This window comes from Alexandromys fortis, unplaced genomic scaffold, assembly GCF_014885135.2.
Source record: "Alexandromys fortis isolate MF-2015 unplaced genomic scaffold, M_Fortis_MF-2015_v1.1 scaffold_16, whole genome shotgun sequence".
Lineage (NCBI taxonomy): Eukaryota > Metazoa > Chordata > Mammalia > Rodentia > Cricetidae > Alexandromys > Alexandromys fortis.
Window position 1 is genome coordinate 18069311 of NW_026067893.1, and position 18233 is coordinate 18087543.

The window sequence follows — 18233 nt, forward strand, 5'->3', positions numbered from 1 at the left end:
AAAAAAAAAAAAAAAAAAAAAAAAAAAATCAAAGCAAAAGTTCTCAGCATCCTTCAGGACAGGGTCTGACGCTGTCCTCTTGCAGTGAGTGGTCGTGAGTGACACTGTCCATCAGCCTTTGTTTAGAGACCTGCTCTCCTGTGACATGTGATGGCTTCTGAGATGGTCCAAAGGCTTCTTTCAGCCTGGCGAACACAAGGAGTGTTAGACTGTGGCCTTGGGCTGGAGCGGAGTCTGCTGAGATGCAGTCGGCTCTGTGCCCAGGCTCCTCCGTGGCTCCTTCTGCCCTACATTCTCCCACCTGTAAAGGGAGGGCAAGGCACCGTCAATGTGCTTTTGCCAAAAAGTCAAACACCAAAGGCTGGCCTAGCCCATTCTGAGGGAGCCAGGGGAGAGGAAAAAGGTTCAAGCAGAACGTGGGGGAGCTGGGAGTTCTCACCTGGGACCAGTCAAGAGCCCAGAAAAAAATGTCACAAAAGTGAATATGAAGCCGGTTCAACGGAGGAAAACTCAGCCAGAAGTTATTTCCCAGCTGACACCACCTGCGTGTAGGTCTGATATACAAACGCTGTGTAACTTCCATGACGCTCTGGCCCTGCTGGCTGTAGAGAAAGGGGTCCCATGAGGGTTGCTGTCTTTGTGGAGGGACATCTCTTCTATCCAGGGGGGGGGGTATCAGAAAGGACACACGGGGCATGTCTGAACAGGCCCTCACAGGGTGGTTTCTGAGGCAATTTCAAGGTCATGAGAAGTAGGAAAGTAATAATAAATCCTTGTTCTGAAGCCCGGTTCATCTCTCTGCAAGGAATGTGTCAGCAGTGTGGGGGAGGGGATGTTTCATCAAGACACAACCAGCTCTGGGAAGACACACGGTGTCCTCTGGGTGTGTGGAGGAAAGGATCCCGAAGGCCAGCAGGTCGCTTTCCCCAGTACCTCTTTGGACTCAAGGGATCCCTTCTTTTCCAAGGTGTTTTTGTCTGAGGAACCTGTCCCTGTGGTTGGGCCTGGAGTAGAGCATCTCTGCAGTCACGGTCGGTCAATGCCAGGGATTCCCAGGTACCTGCTGGTGCCCAGGTGGACAGGAAGTGGGGCTGAGGGTTAGCTTCATCCCAACACTCCCTTAATGGCCTGGGTTTGCTGTTTAACCTCTGTAGAAAGATCCCAGAGCAAGCACAGGAGCTGGGCTTGAGGTGTTAGCCTCCATGTGTGCCATTGGCATGGCTACCCCACAGTCAGCCATTCTATAACAGCTCTGTGCCTCAGTCTCCCCACCTGAAACACATATTTCCTGGTTAAGAGGGTGTGATTCACCATACCACAGGACAGCCGCCTGCCAGTACCCAGTTCTGAGTCAGATAGTTCCTGCCACACGGATGCCAGACACTACTCCAACTCACCTAGTAATGTCCCCGGCATCAGGCTCCTGCCCCCTCTTTTGTTGCTCAGTCCTACTTTCTCCCCTACCCGCCCATGCACACACACGTACCCACCCACCTATGCATGCACGCATGCACCCACCCATGCATGCACCCACCCACGCATGCACCCACCCACGCATGCACCCACTCACGTATACACGCATGTATGCATCCACCCACGCATGCACCCATGCACCCACCCACCCAGGCATACATGCATGCATGTACGCACCCACCCACGCACTCACACAGTCCCCCATCAGTTTGCTCTTCTGGGTTGGGCTCTCCTAGGACTCTGAGGCTCTTCCCCACTGACGTTTGGTCCCTCCTCACACAGGTCTCTTACCCTCTCTCAAGTGGCCTTGGTGACAGTAACCTGTCCTTCCCTGTCTCTCTATGCCTATACCTGGCTCTATACCTTACCTAATTGGTATACATTCATTGCTGACATCTTGATGGCTTTTGATTTCCCACCAGACCAGTTCACCATTGCCCTTGCCTTGGTTACCGCTTGCTCTGGCCTGACCATGCCCAGCAGTTGGGCTAGATCAGCAACAATGGCAAGGACAGCCCTGGTGAGCTGGCAGGCTGTGTGAAGATACCTTCACACATCTGCTTAGAGGTCCTGGGTTGCTTGTTACTCCCATTTTACAGGAGAAAGGGGGGCACGGAAAGCTTAGGTAACAAGTTCAGTAGGATCCACCCAAGACCAGGCTCTTACAGGTAAACTTGCAGGGTTAGGGGCATGCCAGGTGATCAGGAGCCTGGTCCCCAGAGACTCCTTTGCCACAAGGATGGACTGTTCCTATCTGCCTCAATCCCCCCACACTGCCTACAGCCCCTCGGGCCACCACTCCTTGTTCTAGAGGTCTCCCTTGCCAGTGAGTGAGGACAAGATGACCCTACCCTTGTGGAGAGCTGATTTTGAGAGGCGCCAGCACTCATTCCCACCTCTGCCTGGTGCTTGTCAAGAAAGAAGCCGATCACCAGCAGACTTCACACTCTGACACCTTAGGCCCTGGGCAAATTATCCCTCCTGCCTGGCAGGCCCAGGAGAGTCTGGGACACAGCCCTCCTGCCTGCTGGGGGAGAGAGAGAGGGCTCAGGGGCCAGTTGCATGCTGTGTTTTTCATTTGCACATCTGTGGCTCCTCATCTCCTATGCCAGGGGTGGGGTTGGGGGGAGCTTTTGGGGCTCTCTCTGAGACAGCTCATCGAGTAGTTCTCTCTTTTCTCTCTCCCCCAGTTTCTTTTCCTTTTGTCCGGTTTTCTGTCTCAGTCAGCTTTCTGTCACTGCAGCAAAATATCTTAAGAAATTAAAAAGGATTTTTAATCTGGGGTCTTGGGTTTAGTAAATGGTCACCTGATGCTATGGCTCTGGGCCTGTGACAAGCGTAGCATGGCAAAGCAGCCATAAGGAGCAGCATCCATTCCCAGCAAGTTCCAGCGGTAACTTGGGGTTCTGGCCTGGGACTCTGGGTTCTGTCTTTGGTTTACTTACTGGTCATGTGACAAACTTTTCTTTGGCCTCCGGCTACTCCCAGGGATCAGTCATAAGGCTAAGTGAATAATCTTACCTGACCTTGACTGCGTCTTTGTCTAATTGAACTGCCAATCAAACTAACCGTCTCTAGAAGGTCAGGGGCCCTCTGTGTTTAGCTTTCCCAGAAGTCACCATCATCTGATAACTCACAGGGACTGGACACAGGAGCCCTGGTGCCATTCATTCTGCTGGGCCTCTGAGGTAGTGGCCTTGGGGTGAGGTAGGGTCTCAGAGACTGAGGAACTCGTGACTAGCAGCCATGAACCACCCTGCCACTTCCCCTTCACAACTTGTTCGAGCTCAGAGGCTGCATGGAGCAGGCTTAAGTGTGGTTGTGTGTCTGAAGCCGGCTTTCAGCTGAAGCCCTTTGCCACAGACACCCACAGCTTACCTTTTGTCTTTCAGACCCACAGGGGTTTAGGAGTGGCAGAAGTCCCTAGACAATGCTCGTTCCATAGAAGGACTAGAATTCTGCTCTTCCTTGACGTAGCTGCACAGTGATTCGCATGCCAGTTTTCATAAGTCTATGTCTAAAGGGTATTATCTAATTACCCGGGTTATAAAGCAGAGGGTCTTGAGCACAACGTGACCTTGTGCTGATGGCTCAGTTGTGACGGCTTCTCAACACAGTGCTGCTTGGGTCTCCACCCCCTGCCTCCAAGTTCGTCCGTCACCACTGACGTGTGTGTGTGTGTGTGTGTGTGTGTGTGTGTGTGTGTGTGTGTGCGTGTGTGCTTCTGAGGCTTCCCCACCCACCTGTCCATCACCTCGATGGTTCTGGTGTGCCTAGTCAGTGTGGCAGAGTGGGTTAGCGTGTGGACTTTGCAGTCAGACGGCCTGGGAAGGTAACTGTGCCTCTATTACAGCATCTGGAAAACAGACATGGTGCCAACACCCTTTAAAAAAATCAACTTTAAAGCCTGGAGTGGTGGTGCACGTTTTTAATCCTAGCACTTGGGAGGCAGAGGCAAGAGGATCTCTGTGAGTTTGAGGTCATCCTGATCTATATAGTGATCTTCAGGACAGCCATGGCTACATAAAGAGACACTATCTCAAACAAACAGACAGACAGACACCTTCCCAAAATAAAGTAACGAACTTTAAGTCCCTGGGGTGGAGCCCCCCTGTAGACTGCTTGCCTAGCGTTCTCAGTGCCCTGGGTTGATCCACGGCTCCACATAAACCAGGCTGGGAGTACATGCCTGTGATGTTGGCTCTCAGGACGATCAGAAGCTCAAGACCAAACTGAACTACATGTGACTATTCCTAAAAAATACCTCAGCCATCACTGTAAGACATCTGTATTTCTAGCCCTCTGGAAGTCCAAGTCGAGGGTCATTTGGGGACAGTTTAAGACACTCTTTGAGAAAGTCTCTGTCCTAGGACACAAACAAATCAAACAAAAAAAAGCCAAAATAAATGAATTTTTAAAAACCACCAGTGTTAAGGCTGTGTGTTTATCTCAATATCAAAATACTTGCTTTGTACGCTTACGGTTTGATTTCCAAACCACAAAAGCAAAGTAAAATGCAGCCTGCCTGAGCCCCTAGGTCCAATCCCCAGTGGGAGGGAATTAAGCAAGTCTTTAGTTTTTATGAGTTTCAGATTCCCAGCAAAACTGGGAGGGAAGGAGCGGAGAGGCTTCACACAGCCTGTCACCCCACTCACCCCTACTCTCACACCCCACAGAGCCCTGAGAGGGACACTCTTGTAAGATGTCTCAAGGGTAAAATAGGGTGTGCCCATAGAACATACGAAACACTCGGCACAATGCCAGACATGTAATAGATGTCACAGGTAGCAGTAGCATGCTTGTCACCGGCGACACTGGCAACGGTAATGACAACCGTGACCACGAACAAGGTCCTCAGCGTTTGGGGAGTGCCAGGTACCATCTCAGCACCTCATTGGCTGCATCTGGACAAGGGGGAGGTCATCTGGACAATGGAGGAGGTCCGGGTCCTAGCTGTACCCCACTTAGAAGCTCCGTGCTCAGCTCATGCCTGTGCTGAGACTTGGGGCCTCATTGTGCTCCCCTAACCTCTTGTGTATCTTATGAGCCAGAATCTCTGTGGGTTTGGGGAAAGTAAAAGGGAGCTGATTAAACCGGGACCAGGCTAGATGGGGAAGTGTGGGCTGGCTGAAATCCAAGGTGTGGCTTTAACCCTGAGCAGAGGCAGCAGGGCTTGGGGAGGTTCAGGACTAGGGACAGCTCCCCGCCCTGCCAATTCAGGGAGGGGGGGTTCCTCTGGGCTTTGGAGGAAGGCAGATATTCATTTGCCTCCGTGGCAGGATGGCTGTGTGCCATCTGGAGATGGCTAGGTGTCTTCTTTTTTCCGAGGGTCCCCTTGTGTGTTGTGGTGAGGGGACCAGAGTTGCACCTGCAGATCCCACTTTCTGCCCAAGATGCCAGGGCTCAGTGATGCTCGCTGGCCTCTCTAGTAGGGTGCTCCTTCCATGACATCTGTCCTGACATTGGCTGCCTTGCCACACTGGCCAGAGTCCCAACTTCTTCCAGAAGAAGCCCAGACTGGCAGCTGCTGTGACTTGGCCACTTGCCTTGAGCAGAGACTCCTCCCTTAGCACAGCGTAGGTTCCACAAGCCAAGTCCTGTTGCTTCTTCCCTGGCTTCATTTCTTCACCAAGTGCGTTAACCCTTGCTTCCCTGCCTCGATGCCGTCCACAGAATCTTCATTCTATGTGCAGATGGGCTGGGCAGAGGAAGAGGCAGCAGGAAGGGTTCCCCATGCTGGGCACTGTGTTCATTTCCCAGTTCTCTGACCCCACACCCAAGCACTGTGCAGTGTGTGAGGTGGGTGGGTCGGACCATCTGCAGGATGGTTGCTGTGCCCCGGTGCCAGGCTGGGAGTGTGTGCATAATTGCCCTGTAAAAGCATCTCTGTGTCAGAAACAGAACAATCTACCAAATGCCATTTTGCTAAAAGGCAATTTGCTGAAGGCAATTCGTGGAAGGGCCGATTTGTCCAAAGATTGATTCATCAAACTGACTGGCTTCTTTAACTCTCTAGTGTGAGAATCCTGTATTTCTTTCTATTTCTTTCTTTCTTTTTCTTTTCTTTTCTTTTTTTAAATTAGCTTTGAAGACTTGCTCCCATTTGCCTCTGCCCAGCTCCTGATATTTGGTCTGAGGTGAACCTGACTCCAGCTTTCCACTGTAGCTTCAGGGAGCCAGAGCAGGCAACCAGGAGTCCTTAGGCCACATGACAAGGGAAACAGCTCCACTGAAGCCAAAGTCTTTTTTTTTTTTTTTTTTTTTTTTGTTTTTTGAGACAGGGTTTCTCTGTGGTTTTGGAGCCTGTCCTGGAACTAGCTCTTGTACACCAGGCTGGTCTCGAACTCACAGAGATCCGCCTGCCTCTGCCTCCCAAGTGCTGGGATTAAAGGCGTGCGCCACCACCGCCCAGCCTGAAGCCAAAGTCTTAAAGACAACAAAGAAAGGTGTTGATGCTTTGGCTAGCTGACCTGTAACTTGGCCTGTATCCTCTAACCCCCTTTGGGGATACTGGTGAAGGCCTTGCTTAGACTGCTGGGGTGAGGTGGGGCACCAAGCTCAGTTTCAGAACCAGCGATGCTTGGCCTCACTCGGGCTACTCACTATGAGAAGCCCAGAGCCCATTCAGAGCAGGTGGTCCCCTGTCACCTTTTTGTGAGATGTGAGACAGGGTCTTACTATGTAGCCTTGGCTGTCCTGTATCTCACTATATAGACCAGGCTAGCCTCTAGCTCATAGAGATCCAACTCCCGAGTGTTGGGGTCAAAGGTGTGAGCTACCATGCGGGCCTGTGTCCCCTTATTTGATAGCTTTACCCTTTCTTCATTTTTAAAACTTTCCCTCTTGTTGCTGTTATTTTTCCTGTATGACAGAACCCAGGAGCCACCTTCATTCCTTCCTGAAACATGGCGAGAAAAGTCTCCCAGACGTCTGCCAGCTGCTCCCATCCCCACTCCCACCCTCCCTTCCCTTGTCCTTGTTTTCCTGAGGTTTGTGTCCTCCAGTGCCATGTTCCCATCCGGTGTGACCTGGAGGTCACAACCCTGGAGCCTAGTGCAGTGCCTGTTCTTCGGGAAGTTGTGGAACCGGACTGTGGAGTTTGATAGTAGAGACCATAGCAAGTGCAGCGTCTTCACCCAGTGCCGCTGTCCATGGTGCCCACCTCCTAATTCAGCCTCTGGATGTGTGGACCACTGTCCAAGTCCCTTGTGTCTCTTGGTCATGGACTGTTCCTACTGTGGATAGCTTTCCTCCAGCCGGAGACCATGCCCAATCCTTACGATTGTGAATACAGCGTCCCCCAATGTGTCACCTTAAAAGGCTTGCCTGTGACTTGTCTCCAGGAGATGGAGGAGGGTTACAGCCAGTGCCTGTTCGTAGCCTGCAAGCAGCAGACACCAAGTCAGCATTTCCATTGCTGCTTTGAAAACTCTGTATTGAAGTGTCACATGTGCAAAGAGAGAGAGGTCTCAGCCATGGACATCTTGGTGAACAAACCCTCCAAACAAACACTCCAGTCAGTAGACCCAGAGCATCCAGCAGCCCCTTGTACCTCCCTTTAGTAATTCATTTATATTAGCCAAGGCTAGCCTGGTTCCTAACAGCAAGGACCAGCTTTGCCTTATATAAGAAGTGCATGAGACCTCCTAGGCCTCCTCTGTGAAGAGGGCTCTTGATAAATAAACAGCCTGTCCCCATCCTGGTGCACAGGCAGCCTTGCCCTGTTCCGACAGAGATGTCTCACCTCTCCCCACCATCTCATCATCCCCTCATTACCCAGCTCTGTGTTCTCACTGGATGGTTGGGCCTCAAGCCAACTTTTGCCACTTTTTGACTGTCAACAGAATAAAAGGATGGGACAGTTCAGTGTCCTAGGTGTCCTTCAGTTGAGTGGGGCTCTAACATCAGAGCCTCCTTGCCCTTGGAGGCAAGTCAGCTCATGAGAGAAGGCTGCTTTGTTGTGGGGACCTCTTCTGGGATGTTAGTTTTGTGGGTCAATGTTTGCAACTGCCTAGCAACCAAGCCAGTGTCAAGCCAGCATCACAGAGTGATTTATAGTGTAGCTAGCCAGACCACTTAGTGCCTTTGTCTGGTGAGGTTTTTGCACAGTTTTAACGGTGGTAGTGGTCATGGTGGTGGTGGTGGTGATCGTGGTAGTGGTCAGGGTGGTGGTGGTGGTGGTCGTGGTGGTGGTGGTGGTAATTGTGGTGGTGGTGGTCGTGGTGGTGGTGGTGGTGGTGGTGGTTGTGGTGGTAGTGGTGGTGGTCATAGTCATGATCATGGTTGTGGTGGTGGTGTTTATGGTTGTGGTCGTGGTGGTGGTGGTGGTCATTGTCGTGGCGGCGGCGGTGGTGGTAGTGGTTGTGGTAGTGGTGGTGGTGGTCGTTGTCATGGCGTTGGCGGTGGTGGTGATGGTAGTGGTGGTGGTGGTGGTATGAGAAGGTTGCACATGAAGCTGATTGCCTTATGGTGGCAGGAAGGGAGGTTTCTGCTGATGTCAATGCCTGTGCCCATTGGGCACCCAGAAAACAGGGAAAACAGAAGACTCAAACCTGATACTCTATGATGGTGATGTCCAAACTACCCTCAGGAGCTTGGTGTCAGGAATTGCCTGTGACAACATACTCTGATCCGTAGGCTGGGGCTCTTTTCCACTGTGAGAACAAGACTCAGTTCCTTGGTGAGCAGTTAGCAGGCTGCCTGCTCTTCCGGACCCACTCCAGTGCTAAGCAAAGGTAGACAGTCTCTCCCCTGCCTCCAGCCCCAGCCGTAATGCAGAAAGGGCCTGATGAGGAAACAAAGTGATTACTCCCACTTCCTGAACCCCTCCTGTTGCCTCATGCAGCCTATGACCCCAGGAGAGAGGCCAGCTCCTTTCCTTTCTCCCCCACTAAAGCATCGGTGTCAGACCCCTGCTGCTTTGAAGCGATGTCTGGATACAGAGGCCGTAGTGGCTTCAGCTCTGACTAGGGACATCAAAGCGTTCGATCCTTCTCGCCAGATGTAGCTTTCCAGCTTGAATATGTTCCAGTTTGCTGTAGCCCTTGCTAAATGCAAAAAAAACTACCAGTCCGCTGAAACGAAGGCGCTGGCCCAGATAGCAGGTCTGGCCTGTTAAGCACATTGCTCTGGGTGCCTGGCAGTCGGTCTCCTTCATGTATGAGATGTTGTGTGCAGGACACTAGCCACCTGTGGCGGGCTGAGTGAATGGCACACACCACAGACACTGGGAACTTCCTGTTTGGAGTCCAGCCCCACCTGGAGCCCCGGGTTGATTGCCAAACCCCAGGCTCCATATTCCTATCACAGAACCCCAAAGACAATGACCTCACGGTAGCTTTGACTGAGCTTTCCTATGCCTCACCATGACAACTGCTTGTGCTTTTGGCAGAGGAGGCCAAGCCACACCCCCTGCACACTCCTGGAATCAGAGACTTGGACAAGGTACTCAGTGCACACATGGCTGGCTTTGCTATGCTCCAAACCCAGGTATATAGTCTTGCAGTCTGCTCATAAGGAAGCTATGGATAAGGTGCCCGGCACACCGGGTTGTGCTGAACCTCTCTGTGACCTGCAGAGACACAAAATAAGGAGCTTTGCAGGAGGCAGCAGATCAAATGGCAGAGCCCAGAGTCCAATGTGGCCTTGGCTGATGCCCAATGCCTTGCCCCAACTGAGCCCCACTAATCCCCTCAGAGGCAGTGTGACTGCTGAGACCGGTTAGAGGTTAGAGCCTAAAGGAGATTAGTAGTGAGGACATGGGGTCCTGACCTTGATTCTCTGCTTATCAGAGTGTGGAGGGGGGCTGGAATGGGCACTTGGGGAGAATGCCTAAGTCAGGGAGGAGGGAAGCAGTTGGGCACCCATACCCAATGGGGGTGACTTGGGGTAGACACTTGTCTTCGGAGTCCTTGGCCCTTGGGAATGGAATGCAGGCTAGACTGGGGGAAGATCTGCCTACAGGACCCTTGCTATATTCCATAGGACAGAATTAGTTCTCTGGAGGCTCCCAGGAGAGACCCTTACCTTCCTCCATGACTGCCCAGATCCCTTGCTGGAAGCACAGTGTTCCATCTGGATGTGAGAAGGGAAACTGAGTCACGATGACATCATCCATAATACCAGCTTCTTGGCTGGTGCTGCTCTGCCTTTTAGAGGCCATCTGTATAACAGAGTGGGTACAAGCAACCCCAAAGCACAGACTGGGCACTGGGGGCTCCAGACGTACAGAGACTCCTGGCCCCAGCCTTTGCCTTCCTGGGGTGGCATCCTGTCCCAGTCCCTTGCTCTGGCCACGACATGAGAGTGTCAGAACGGGAGGGTCATTGAGTATCTTTATTAGCTCAGTTCAGCTAAGGTTATGGAGCCTTTGCAAAGCACCAGGTCCAGGATACGCTGGAAGCAAGAGCAGTGGGTGGTAACTAAACATCCATATGTCAGTCCAATACACTGTATTTGCTGAAAAAGGAAACTCTGTGTGTGTGTATATATGTGTGTGTCTGTGTGTGTGTGTGAGAGAGAGAGAGAGAGAGAGAGAGAGAGAGAGAGAGAGAGAGAGAGAGAGAGGGAGGGAGGGAGGGAGAGAGAGAGAGAGAGAGAGAGAGAGAGAGAGAGAGAGAGAGAGAGAGAGAGAGAGAGAGAGGACAGTTGGGAGCTAGGGAAAGGGAAGGCTAAAGGACTTTCTAGGTGCAGGGCTGCCCGATACCTCATAGTGCAGGTGGCCTATCAGGACTTGCTGAACCCTTTCGCCTTGTCATCCAGCTGAGGGTGTTCTCCACTATACCTTGGCTTCCCAGCATTTGCCACCCCCGCCCACCTCCTTATCAGTAGCCTCTTCCCGATCTCCAAACAGGCTCTGCTCTCCATTCCCAGCCAGCGGTGTGGGGCCTGCTCACGTGTTTGTGAAAGTTCTCTGCTCTCTCAGAGCACACATATAGTCTCTGCTGGTTGGGATTTTCACATCACCAGGACCGGGCCTGCTCACGTGTTTGTGAAAGTTCTCTGCTCTCTCAGAGCACACATATAGTCTCTGCTGGTTGGGATTTTCACATCACCAGGACCGGGCCACGCACGCTCTCCCCAGGGTCCCTTTATGCTCAGACACACATCTGGCCATTCTCCTAATACTGAGGGTCTTGCAGCCACCAGGGTTGGGTAACTGAGTTTGATCATGACGGGAGGCTGAGGGCTGGGGCAAAGTCCAGGCTGTGCTGTGGGGATTTCCACACCGGCCATGTGCAAGCAAAAAAGCAACTTTAGCGTGTGTGTGTGTATGTGTGTGAGACAAAGACAAGAAATGTGCCTTCCAGCCAGTCAAGTGCAACAAAGTGAGACATGCCTTGCTAGACCGTTGGCACCTGTATGATGAATCCAGGGAAGGCTTCTGGCGCACCCTAGTGGCCATTCTGGAAACAACTGTGAATCAGCCTTGGGGAAAGGAGGGACAGAAGCCCCATTTTCTGAGTAACGATAAATGGAAATGAGGTTTGATTGTTAAACTGTGCACGCACAGGATCTTCATCAGTTTCTACATGGCAGAAAATGTCCATTCTACAAAACTCTGAGTTCTACGGCCCATGGCTGGTGCCGGCAGGAGCAACTGAACCCCTAAATCTTCCCGCTATCTCCTTTGCTGTCTTCTCCCTTCATATTCTTGAGACTGCCAAGGCTTGCCTGCTCCTGCTGGCCTTCATGCTGCCTCTCTGGGTTTTCCAACTGTTTCATTTGGTCTCTTATATAGGGCAGAGGCTTCCTGCTGTGCACTGACTGGCCACCACTGGCCTGAGCTTCTCCAGTGGGTAACTCCCCATTCACCCCAAAGCTCTCAGTGCCCATTCTATCTGCTCTGTGCTCTGAGAGCTTTAGTCCCAGGCAACGTCCACAAAGCTCAGACCATCATCCTCTCTGGCCCATCTTGCAGGATCTGTCTTGACCCAGTTGTTCCAGGCTGCGATAGGCCTTCTGGCTGCTCCTTGCCCTCATTCCTTGATTAGTTCCTGGACTGCATGCTTGCAGAATTGATTTCCCGAGACACACCTTGACGCAAGGCTGTGATAAGAAACACTCAGACCCATTTATTGTAAAGATCCACTCTCGCTGCCGAAGCTAGGCCACCATTTTTTCATAGAGACCTCTGGGAGAATTCAATCTCAGCTGAGTGCCCAGGCAGCTGCACCCCTGACATCCGGATCCACTTAGGCTCCACATAGATCATATGTCCTGCTAAACCCCTTCCCTGGCTCTTGGAAAGCACAGAGCCCAACTCTGCCTTAGTTCGTAGGCCTGAGAATCACAAGCACTGGCCATTGATTTTCCTTCTCTTTGCTGCATCCTCCTGCCTGCTCTCTTGCTGGTTTCTAAATCCCTGCAAGCAACTGGAAAGCCTGCGTGGAACAGGCTTGAGCTCAATTGATCAGCTAATCGATACGATAACAAAGCTCCCGGCAGGGCGGAGGGGAGGATTAAGAGGATAATGCACAGGAGGAACAGCCCAGGTTCTCTCTTAGGCTCTGCCTGGGGGTGAGCTGCCGGCTGCTGCGCTGTGCTGAGGGCCTTCCTGGAGTTGCTGTCTCCCTGTGTACCCCCAGATTTTCTAGGGCACCACCTCCCTGCCTTTACCCTTTCTAAACAACAGGCCTTCTTAGCTCCCTGCTTCCCTGGGGGTCCAAGATAGCTGGCAATCTACTTTTTCTTCTCCCCACCTCCCAAATGCCTCTGTTAGCTGTGGCCCCTCACTTCAGGGATGCCCCAAAGAGCCAGCCCTTCACTGATCATGTGACTGAGTCTATTCACACCACTGTAATGAAATACCACAGGATGGGTGACTTGTAAAAACAGCCGAAGTTGGTTTCTCATGGTTCTCGGTGGCAAGGCTCAAAGTTTGGTGTGTGAGGAGGGCCCGCTCTCCGGTTCACAGAAATCAGGTATCATTACGCCTTCTTTCAGTGGTGGGACAGATAGCTTTTTGTTTGAGGCGCCTTTGTTCTTGCCGTTTCTACATTGCATTAATTTATTTGCTTGTGTGAGGGGCTTGGGGGCGAGGTACATGTGCCACAGAACACAATATGGAGGTCAGAAGACAACTTGCAGGAATCAGTTCCCTCCATCCACCATGGGAGTCCCATTGATCAGGCTCCAGGGGCCAGCGTCCTTAGGTGCTTAGCCGTCACACTGGCCCTCTGAGGCCTCTTTCTGTGAGGTACCAGTTCCATTCCTAAGAGGCTGACCCTGTGTAATCTCCCCGTGCGGGTCACGGTTTCTGTCATAGGCTCCAACCCAGGGATGGATGGGGGTAACAGCACTCAGACCACAGCCTATGTCTCTGAGCCTTCACATGTGGGGGGCCCATTGCTGGGGTGCTTAGAGAGTGTTTGCTCCAATCCATGCATTTTACACATGAGAAGAGGAGAAGCCATGTTACGGAGTGTCTAACACTATGTGGGTACAGGAACATCTAGTGCTGGCCCAGCCTGTCCTTCTGTCCCTAAAGCTCTCAGGGCTCCTCACAGCCCGCAGGCATCTTCTTGAGCATCTTTCCGCTGCCCACTGATGGCTGTATCACCAGTTGCCTCAAAAACAAACAAACAAGACAGAAAAGAGAGCTAGTGGTCTGGGTTCTGCAGTAGTTGGGGGCCTAGCTTAGGGTTCTCCTGCAGTTGCTGGGTTGACGGGTGAGGGCAGGAAGCCAGCTAGGGCTGCACGGTGCCCTGGGCTGTGGCCTGATCCCCAAGGGATCTAGGCTCTCCTTGCTCTGCTGTCTGTAATCCCTCAGGGTAGACTCAGGGTCAGACCCAGCCTAGTTCCTGACTGGGTGGGCCACTTGCGACCCTCTCCTCCAGCAATCAGCTTCCCCGACAGCAGAGCAGAGAGGAGGCTAAGAACAGTTGAGTGCCATACAGAGCTCCCTCCCATGCAGCTGGGGTTCAACCAATCATGGGGGGGGGCTGATCCAGCTGCTGGGAGCTTCTCTGTAACCATCCTCTGCCCAGAGGCGAGGTGAGTGGGGACAGAGTGTCTGTGTGTCTGTTAGGACAGAAGCTCGTCTCTCACTCCACACTTTGTTCATTCTGCCAGAGTTTCTGGAGCAACAGGAGCCCATCCAGATGTTGGAATGTCATCACCGGGAGGCCGTTAGCCTCACTTCTCACCATGTCTTCCCTCACTGATACCTTCTCTCCCTGTTTGCCCCCCAGGGACCTGAGTGAGAACGCCCTCCAGGCTGTGCCCAGGAAGGCTTTCCGGGGAGCTACAGATCTCAAAAATCTGTGAGTAGGGGCCTGGGATGGCCTCCCTGACACTATCCTCATCTCTACCATATGTTCTAAGCCACCTTACAGGGAATGGGCAGTGCCAACACTTGCCTGTGATTCTATTTGAGAGCCAAGCATGAGCTTAGGAGGTATGCTCTGGGGACTGGGTTGAGGAAAGTAGGAGCCGTGGATGCCAGACCATGTTCCCAGCCTCTGGTTTGCCATGCACTCTGGCTCTTTGGGTTAAGAGCTGGGTTTAATCTCCTCCAGTTTTCCTGCCTAAGTTTGCTGAAAATCAGTTACCGTCACTGAGTCTCCTACATTGTTCAGGAAAACAATGTGCTCTCCACACGCTGATTCTGGGGATGAAATGAGATGTGGAAATTGCATACACTCCGTGGAGCACTATTTAAAGGCAATGCTTTATTAGTATTCAAATTTATTCTGGTCCAGGCTTCCCACCTCCTGAGGTCTGGCTACAGATAGGAATGGCAAATGCCTGGCATGCTTGTCACACACTCCCTCCCATGCCTGGAGCAGACATTGGTAATCGATCACCACATTCTTTCCCACTGAACTCAGATCGCAGCTTCCGTTCACTCTGAAAGCAGCACTCCAGGTAGCCTGTGTTAGCCGATCTCTCTTGGCATTCAGCAGAACTCTGGCTGCCAGCCCCTGCTGCCACTTCTCCCCAGTGACTTCCATTTGTCAGCTGCCAACGCACTCTAGGTGGTCTCCTAAATGTTAGGGAAGGATGCCCACTTCCCAAGGGGCACACAGGGCTGGGTAGAGGAATGTAATAGGACTTTTATTTCCATTTATTGTTTTAGCTGAAATAAGAAGAAATCAGCTTTTATTAATAGTTCTACTTTGGTCTGACACACATATAACACATGATTGAACTCTCTTCTTTTAAAAGAATGGAGTGTTCTGTCAAAAAATGTTCAGCCCCTGCTCTAGGCGATGCTTCTTGTCCTTACTGCTTTCTCTGCTTTACAGACAACTGGACAAGAACCAGATCACCTGCATCGAGGAGGGGGCCTTCCGTGCCCTGCGGGGCCTAGAAGTTCTGTAAGTAAAGCCCAGGCCAGGCTGTGGCTGGGGAGCGGACTCAGGGGGGGTCACACCTTAGCTGCAGCGTAGGTCCCCTGGCCAAAGTCCTCCCACACAGGGGTGTTTGGCCATTTCCCACCATGGAGGCTGAGAAGGGACTCTTCTCTGCTTTGAGAGCAAGCTGCCTTTTCTTCCGTGGCCCTTCCAGATCTGTCTCCCTGTCCTCCCAGACTTAGAGTCTATGGGATGGCAAGAGGGCAGGCACCTGCCTAGATCTGCTTTGTCCCCTTCACCTTCACACCCAGAGCAGAGCTGGTTCCTCGCTAGGTAAAATGTCACACCTGGCATGGGAGCTTCTATATGAGCAGAGGGTCCTGTCTCTGGTAAATCCTTGCTGAGCAGGTGCTAAATGGTCTGTCTGTCCCTTTCAGGACCCTGAACAACAACAACATCACCACCATTCCTGTGTCCAGCTTCAACCACATGCCCAAGCTTCGAACTTTGTGAGTCTCACCTGGGCAGTGGGAAGAGGGTATGGGTAGGATGGCCGTCCACAGCCCCGGAGCCAGCCAGGGTAGCTGGGGGTCTGAAAGCAAAAGGCACCCAATGCCTCCTGTACTCGGTTTTGTCCTTGAAGTTGAGGTGGGTGATCTGGGCAAGGGACCCTGTGAACTCTGAGAGATAAAGTCAGGCCACAGAGCAGGCTGGGAGAGATGGGAGCAAGGAAGAGTTTCCCCGCAGCAAGGGACAGCCCTGGGTTGAGACTGAGCAAAGGAGCCCAAGCCCCCTGCCTGGGGAAGGGAGGAGGCAGCTGCTGATGGAGCTGCTGTCCTCCTGTAGCCGCCTGCACTCCAACCACCTGTTCTGTGACTGTCACCTGGCCTGGCTCTCACAGTGGCTGAGGCAGAGGCCCACCATCGGGCTCTTCACCCAGTGCTCCGGGCCTGCCAGCCTCCGGGGCCTCAACGTGGCAGAGGTGCAAAAGAGCGAGTTCAGCTGCTCAGGTGGGTGCCACGTCCATGGCCTTCACTTGCCATCACCGCCTGTTCTGACCGCCGCTTCCTTCTGTCCATCCCTCCTTTGTGATGAGCATCCACATCCGCTCACTGAAATCTACTCAACCCCCTGCCCTCGCTCACCCCCTCTCTCCCATCACCTCTGGTGGGTGTCGGCATCCCCCTCCCGCCTGCCTTTTCCTTTCTGCTCTTGCCATCTCTTGGGTCTGTGTGTTTTCTTTCTCGCCTCCTCTCCTCCCCCCAGCCCACCCTCACGCCCTCTGTTCTTCCTCTCTGTCCCCCGCTCTCCCAGTCTCTACTCCCCCCCCCCCCCCCCCCGGCTTCCACTGCATGCCTTCCCCTGTTCTTTCTGCCACCCACTCTCTCCTCTCCTCCCTCTTCCCCCTCCCCAGCGCCACCGCTCCCACCCAAAGCTTCACTGCAGTCACATTAGCAGACGCTGCCCTTGGCTTCCAGTGAGGGAACACCAGAACCCTGCCCCTTTCTGGGCTCTATGCATTTGTTCCACAGAAAATCGTGCCCGATGTTAGATTTACTAATGATGGGTCGTCATAAAGTGGAATACTACTCAGCAATTAAAAGGGCTTAATAAGTACTTAAGTGCTGGACAAGGTGAATCTTGGAGGGCTTATAAATGGAAGAGATCCTCCCTTGTGATTGCAATTATGTGATTTTTATATTTATTTATATATTTATAAATTTATTATGTATACAATATTCTGTCTGCGTGTATGCCTACAGGCCAGAAGAGGGCATCAGACCTCTTTACAGATGGTTGTGAGCCACCATGTGGTTGCTGGGAATTGAAATCAGGACCATTGGAAGACGAGGCAATGCTCTTAACCACTGAGCCATCTCTCCAGCCCCCCAATTATGTGATTTTTAAAACAAGAGCCGCGGGTCTTTGGTGTTGCATCTCAGAATGGCGATATCCTTAAGGAAGGGGCCAAAGGGACCTTCTTGGGGATAGAAGGGCACCCTGTCTGGGTAGCGTTTCAACCAGCTATGCATGTCAAACGGCGAGCTTCATGTAAGTTATGCCACAGTACTTAACAGGGTGCACTCTTACATCACCCAGTGGGCATGGCGCTGGCTGTGACACTTGTCATTGAGCTATGGGAATTTCCACCATTTCAGGAGTATCACAAGCACAGGACTTGATGGAACGCTTTGTAAAGGGTGGTGCAGGAGGGTTGAGGTGCCCCTGCACCGACTGTGCTAATCATGGTGTGGGCACAGAGCCAGTGCTCGGTGACCCCAGCTCCTGTGGATATGGGGTTTCTGGCTCAGGAGGCTGAGTGGTTCAGAGTTTCAGAATTTTAGGATGGAATTTTCTAGCCTAGAAATCACCTTTGGGAGCAGTCAATTCTGTTCAGCTTGAGTTCAGAGACTGCCAGTGTATACTCTTATTCTTGGGGAGCTCCTGTGTGGACACCCCCTCCACAGACTGTGTCCCTGTCCTCGCTCAGCTGCAGATCTGAGAGGCAGCGGCCCGGCCCTGTGAGAATCTCTGATGTCACACCCACTGTCTCTGCAGGCCAGGGGGAGGCCGCGCGAGTACCCACCTGCACCCTCTCTTCCGGGTCCTGCCCAGCCATGTGCTCCTGTAGCAGCGGCATCGTGGATTGCCGTGGCAAAGGCCTCACTGCCATTCCTGCTAACCTGCCTGAGACCATGACGGAGATGTGAGTACAGGGCTGAGCAGGCGTCAGGGCAAGGCTTTTGCTGTTCAGCCAAGCTCTGTCCACCAATGGAGAGCTGGCTTCCCCAGGTTTCTCAATGACAAACGGAGAAAGTGGTGGCTTGACTCAGCTGAGCTTTCTGAACAAGGCTGGGAAGTTCCCCAATGCTGGGGAGAGGGTATCCCTTTGAGGTCCTATCTGGCCCGGTTGGGTGGAGCTGCCAGTGTGGGTTTCAGTATAATATCACCCTGGGGTGATCA

At 52.5% G+C, this 18233-nt stretch overlaps 1 protein-coding gene across 1 annotated transcript in view; it reads left to right on the forward strand.

The window, feature by feature from the left end:
* The window catches only part of Slit1 (slit guidance ligand 1), a 142524-nt gene that overhangs the window by 77390 nt on the left and 46901 nt on the right, over window positions 1-18233 (forward strand). The window contains 5 exon segments of the mRNA XM_050147006.1: window positions 14166-14237; window positions 15222-15293; window positions 15707-15778; window positions 16116-16279; window positions 17829-17976. Coding sequence (XP_050002963.1) covers window positions 14166-14237; window positions 15222-15293; window positions 15707-15778; window positions 16116-16279; window positions 17829-17976 — 528 coding nt within the window.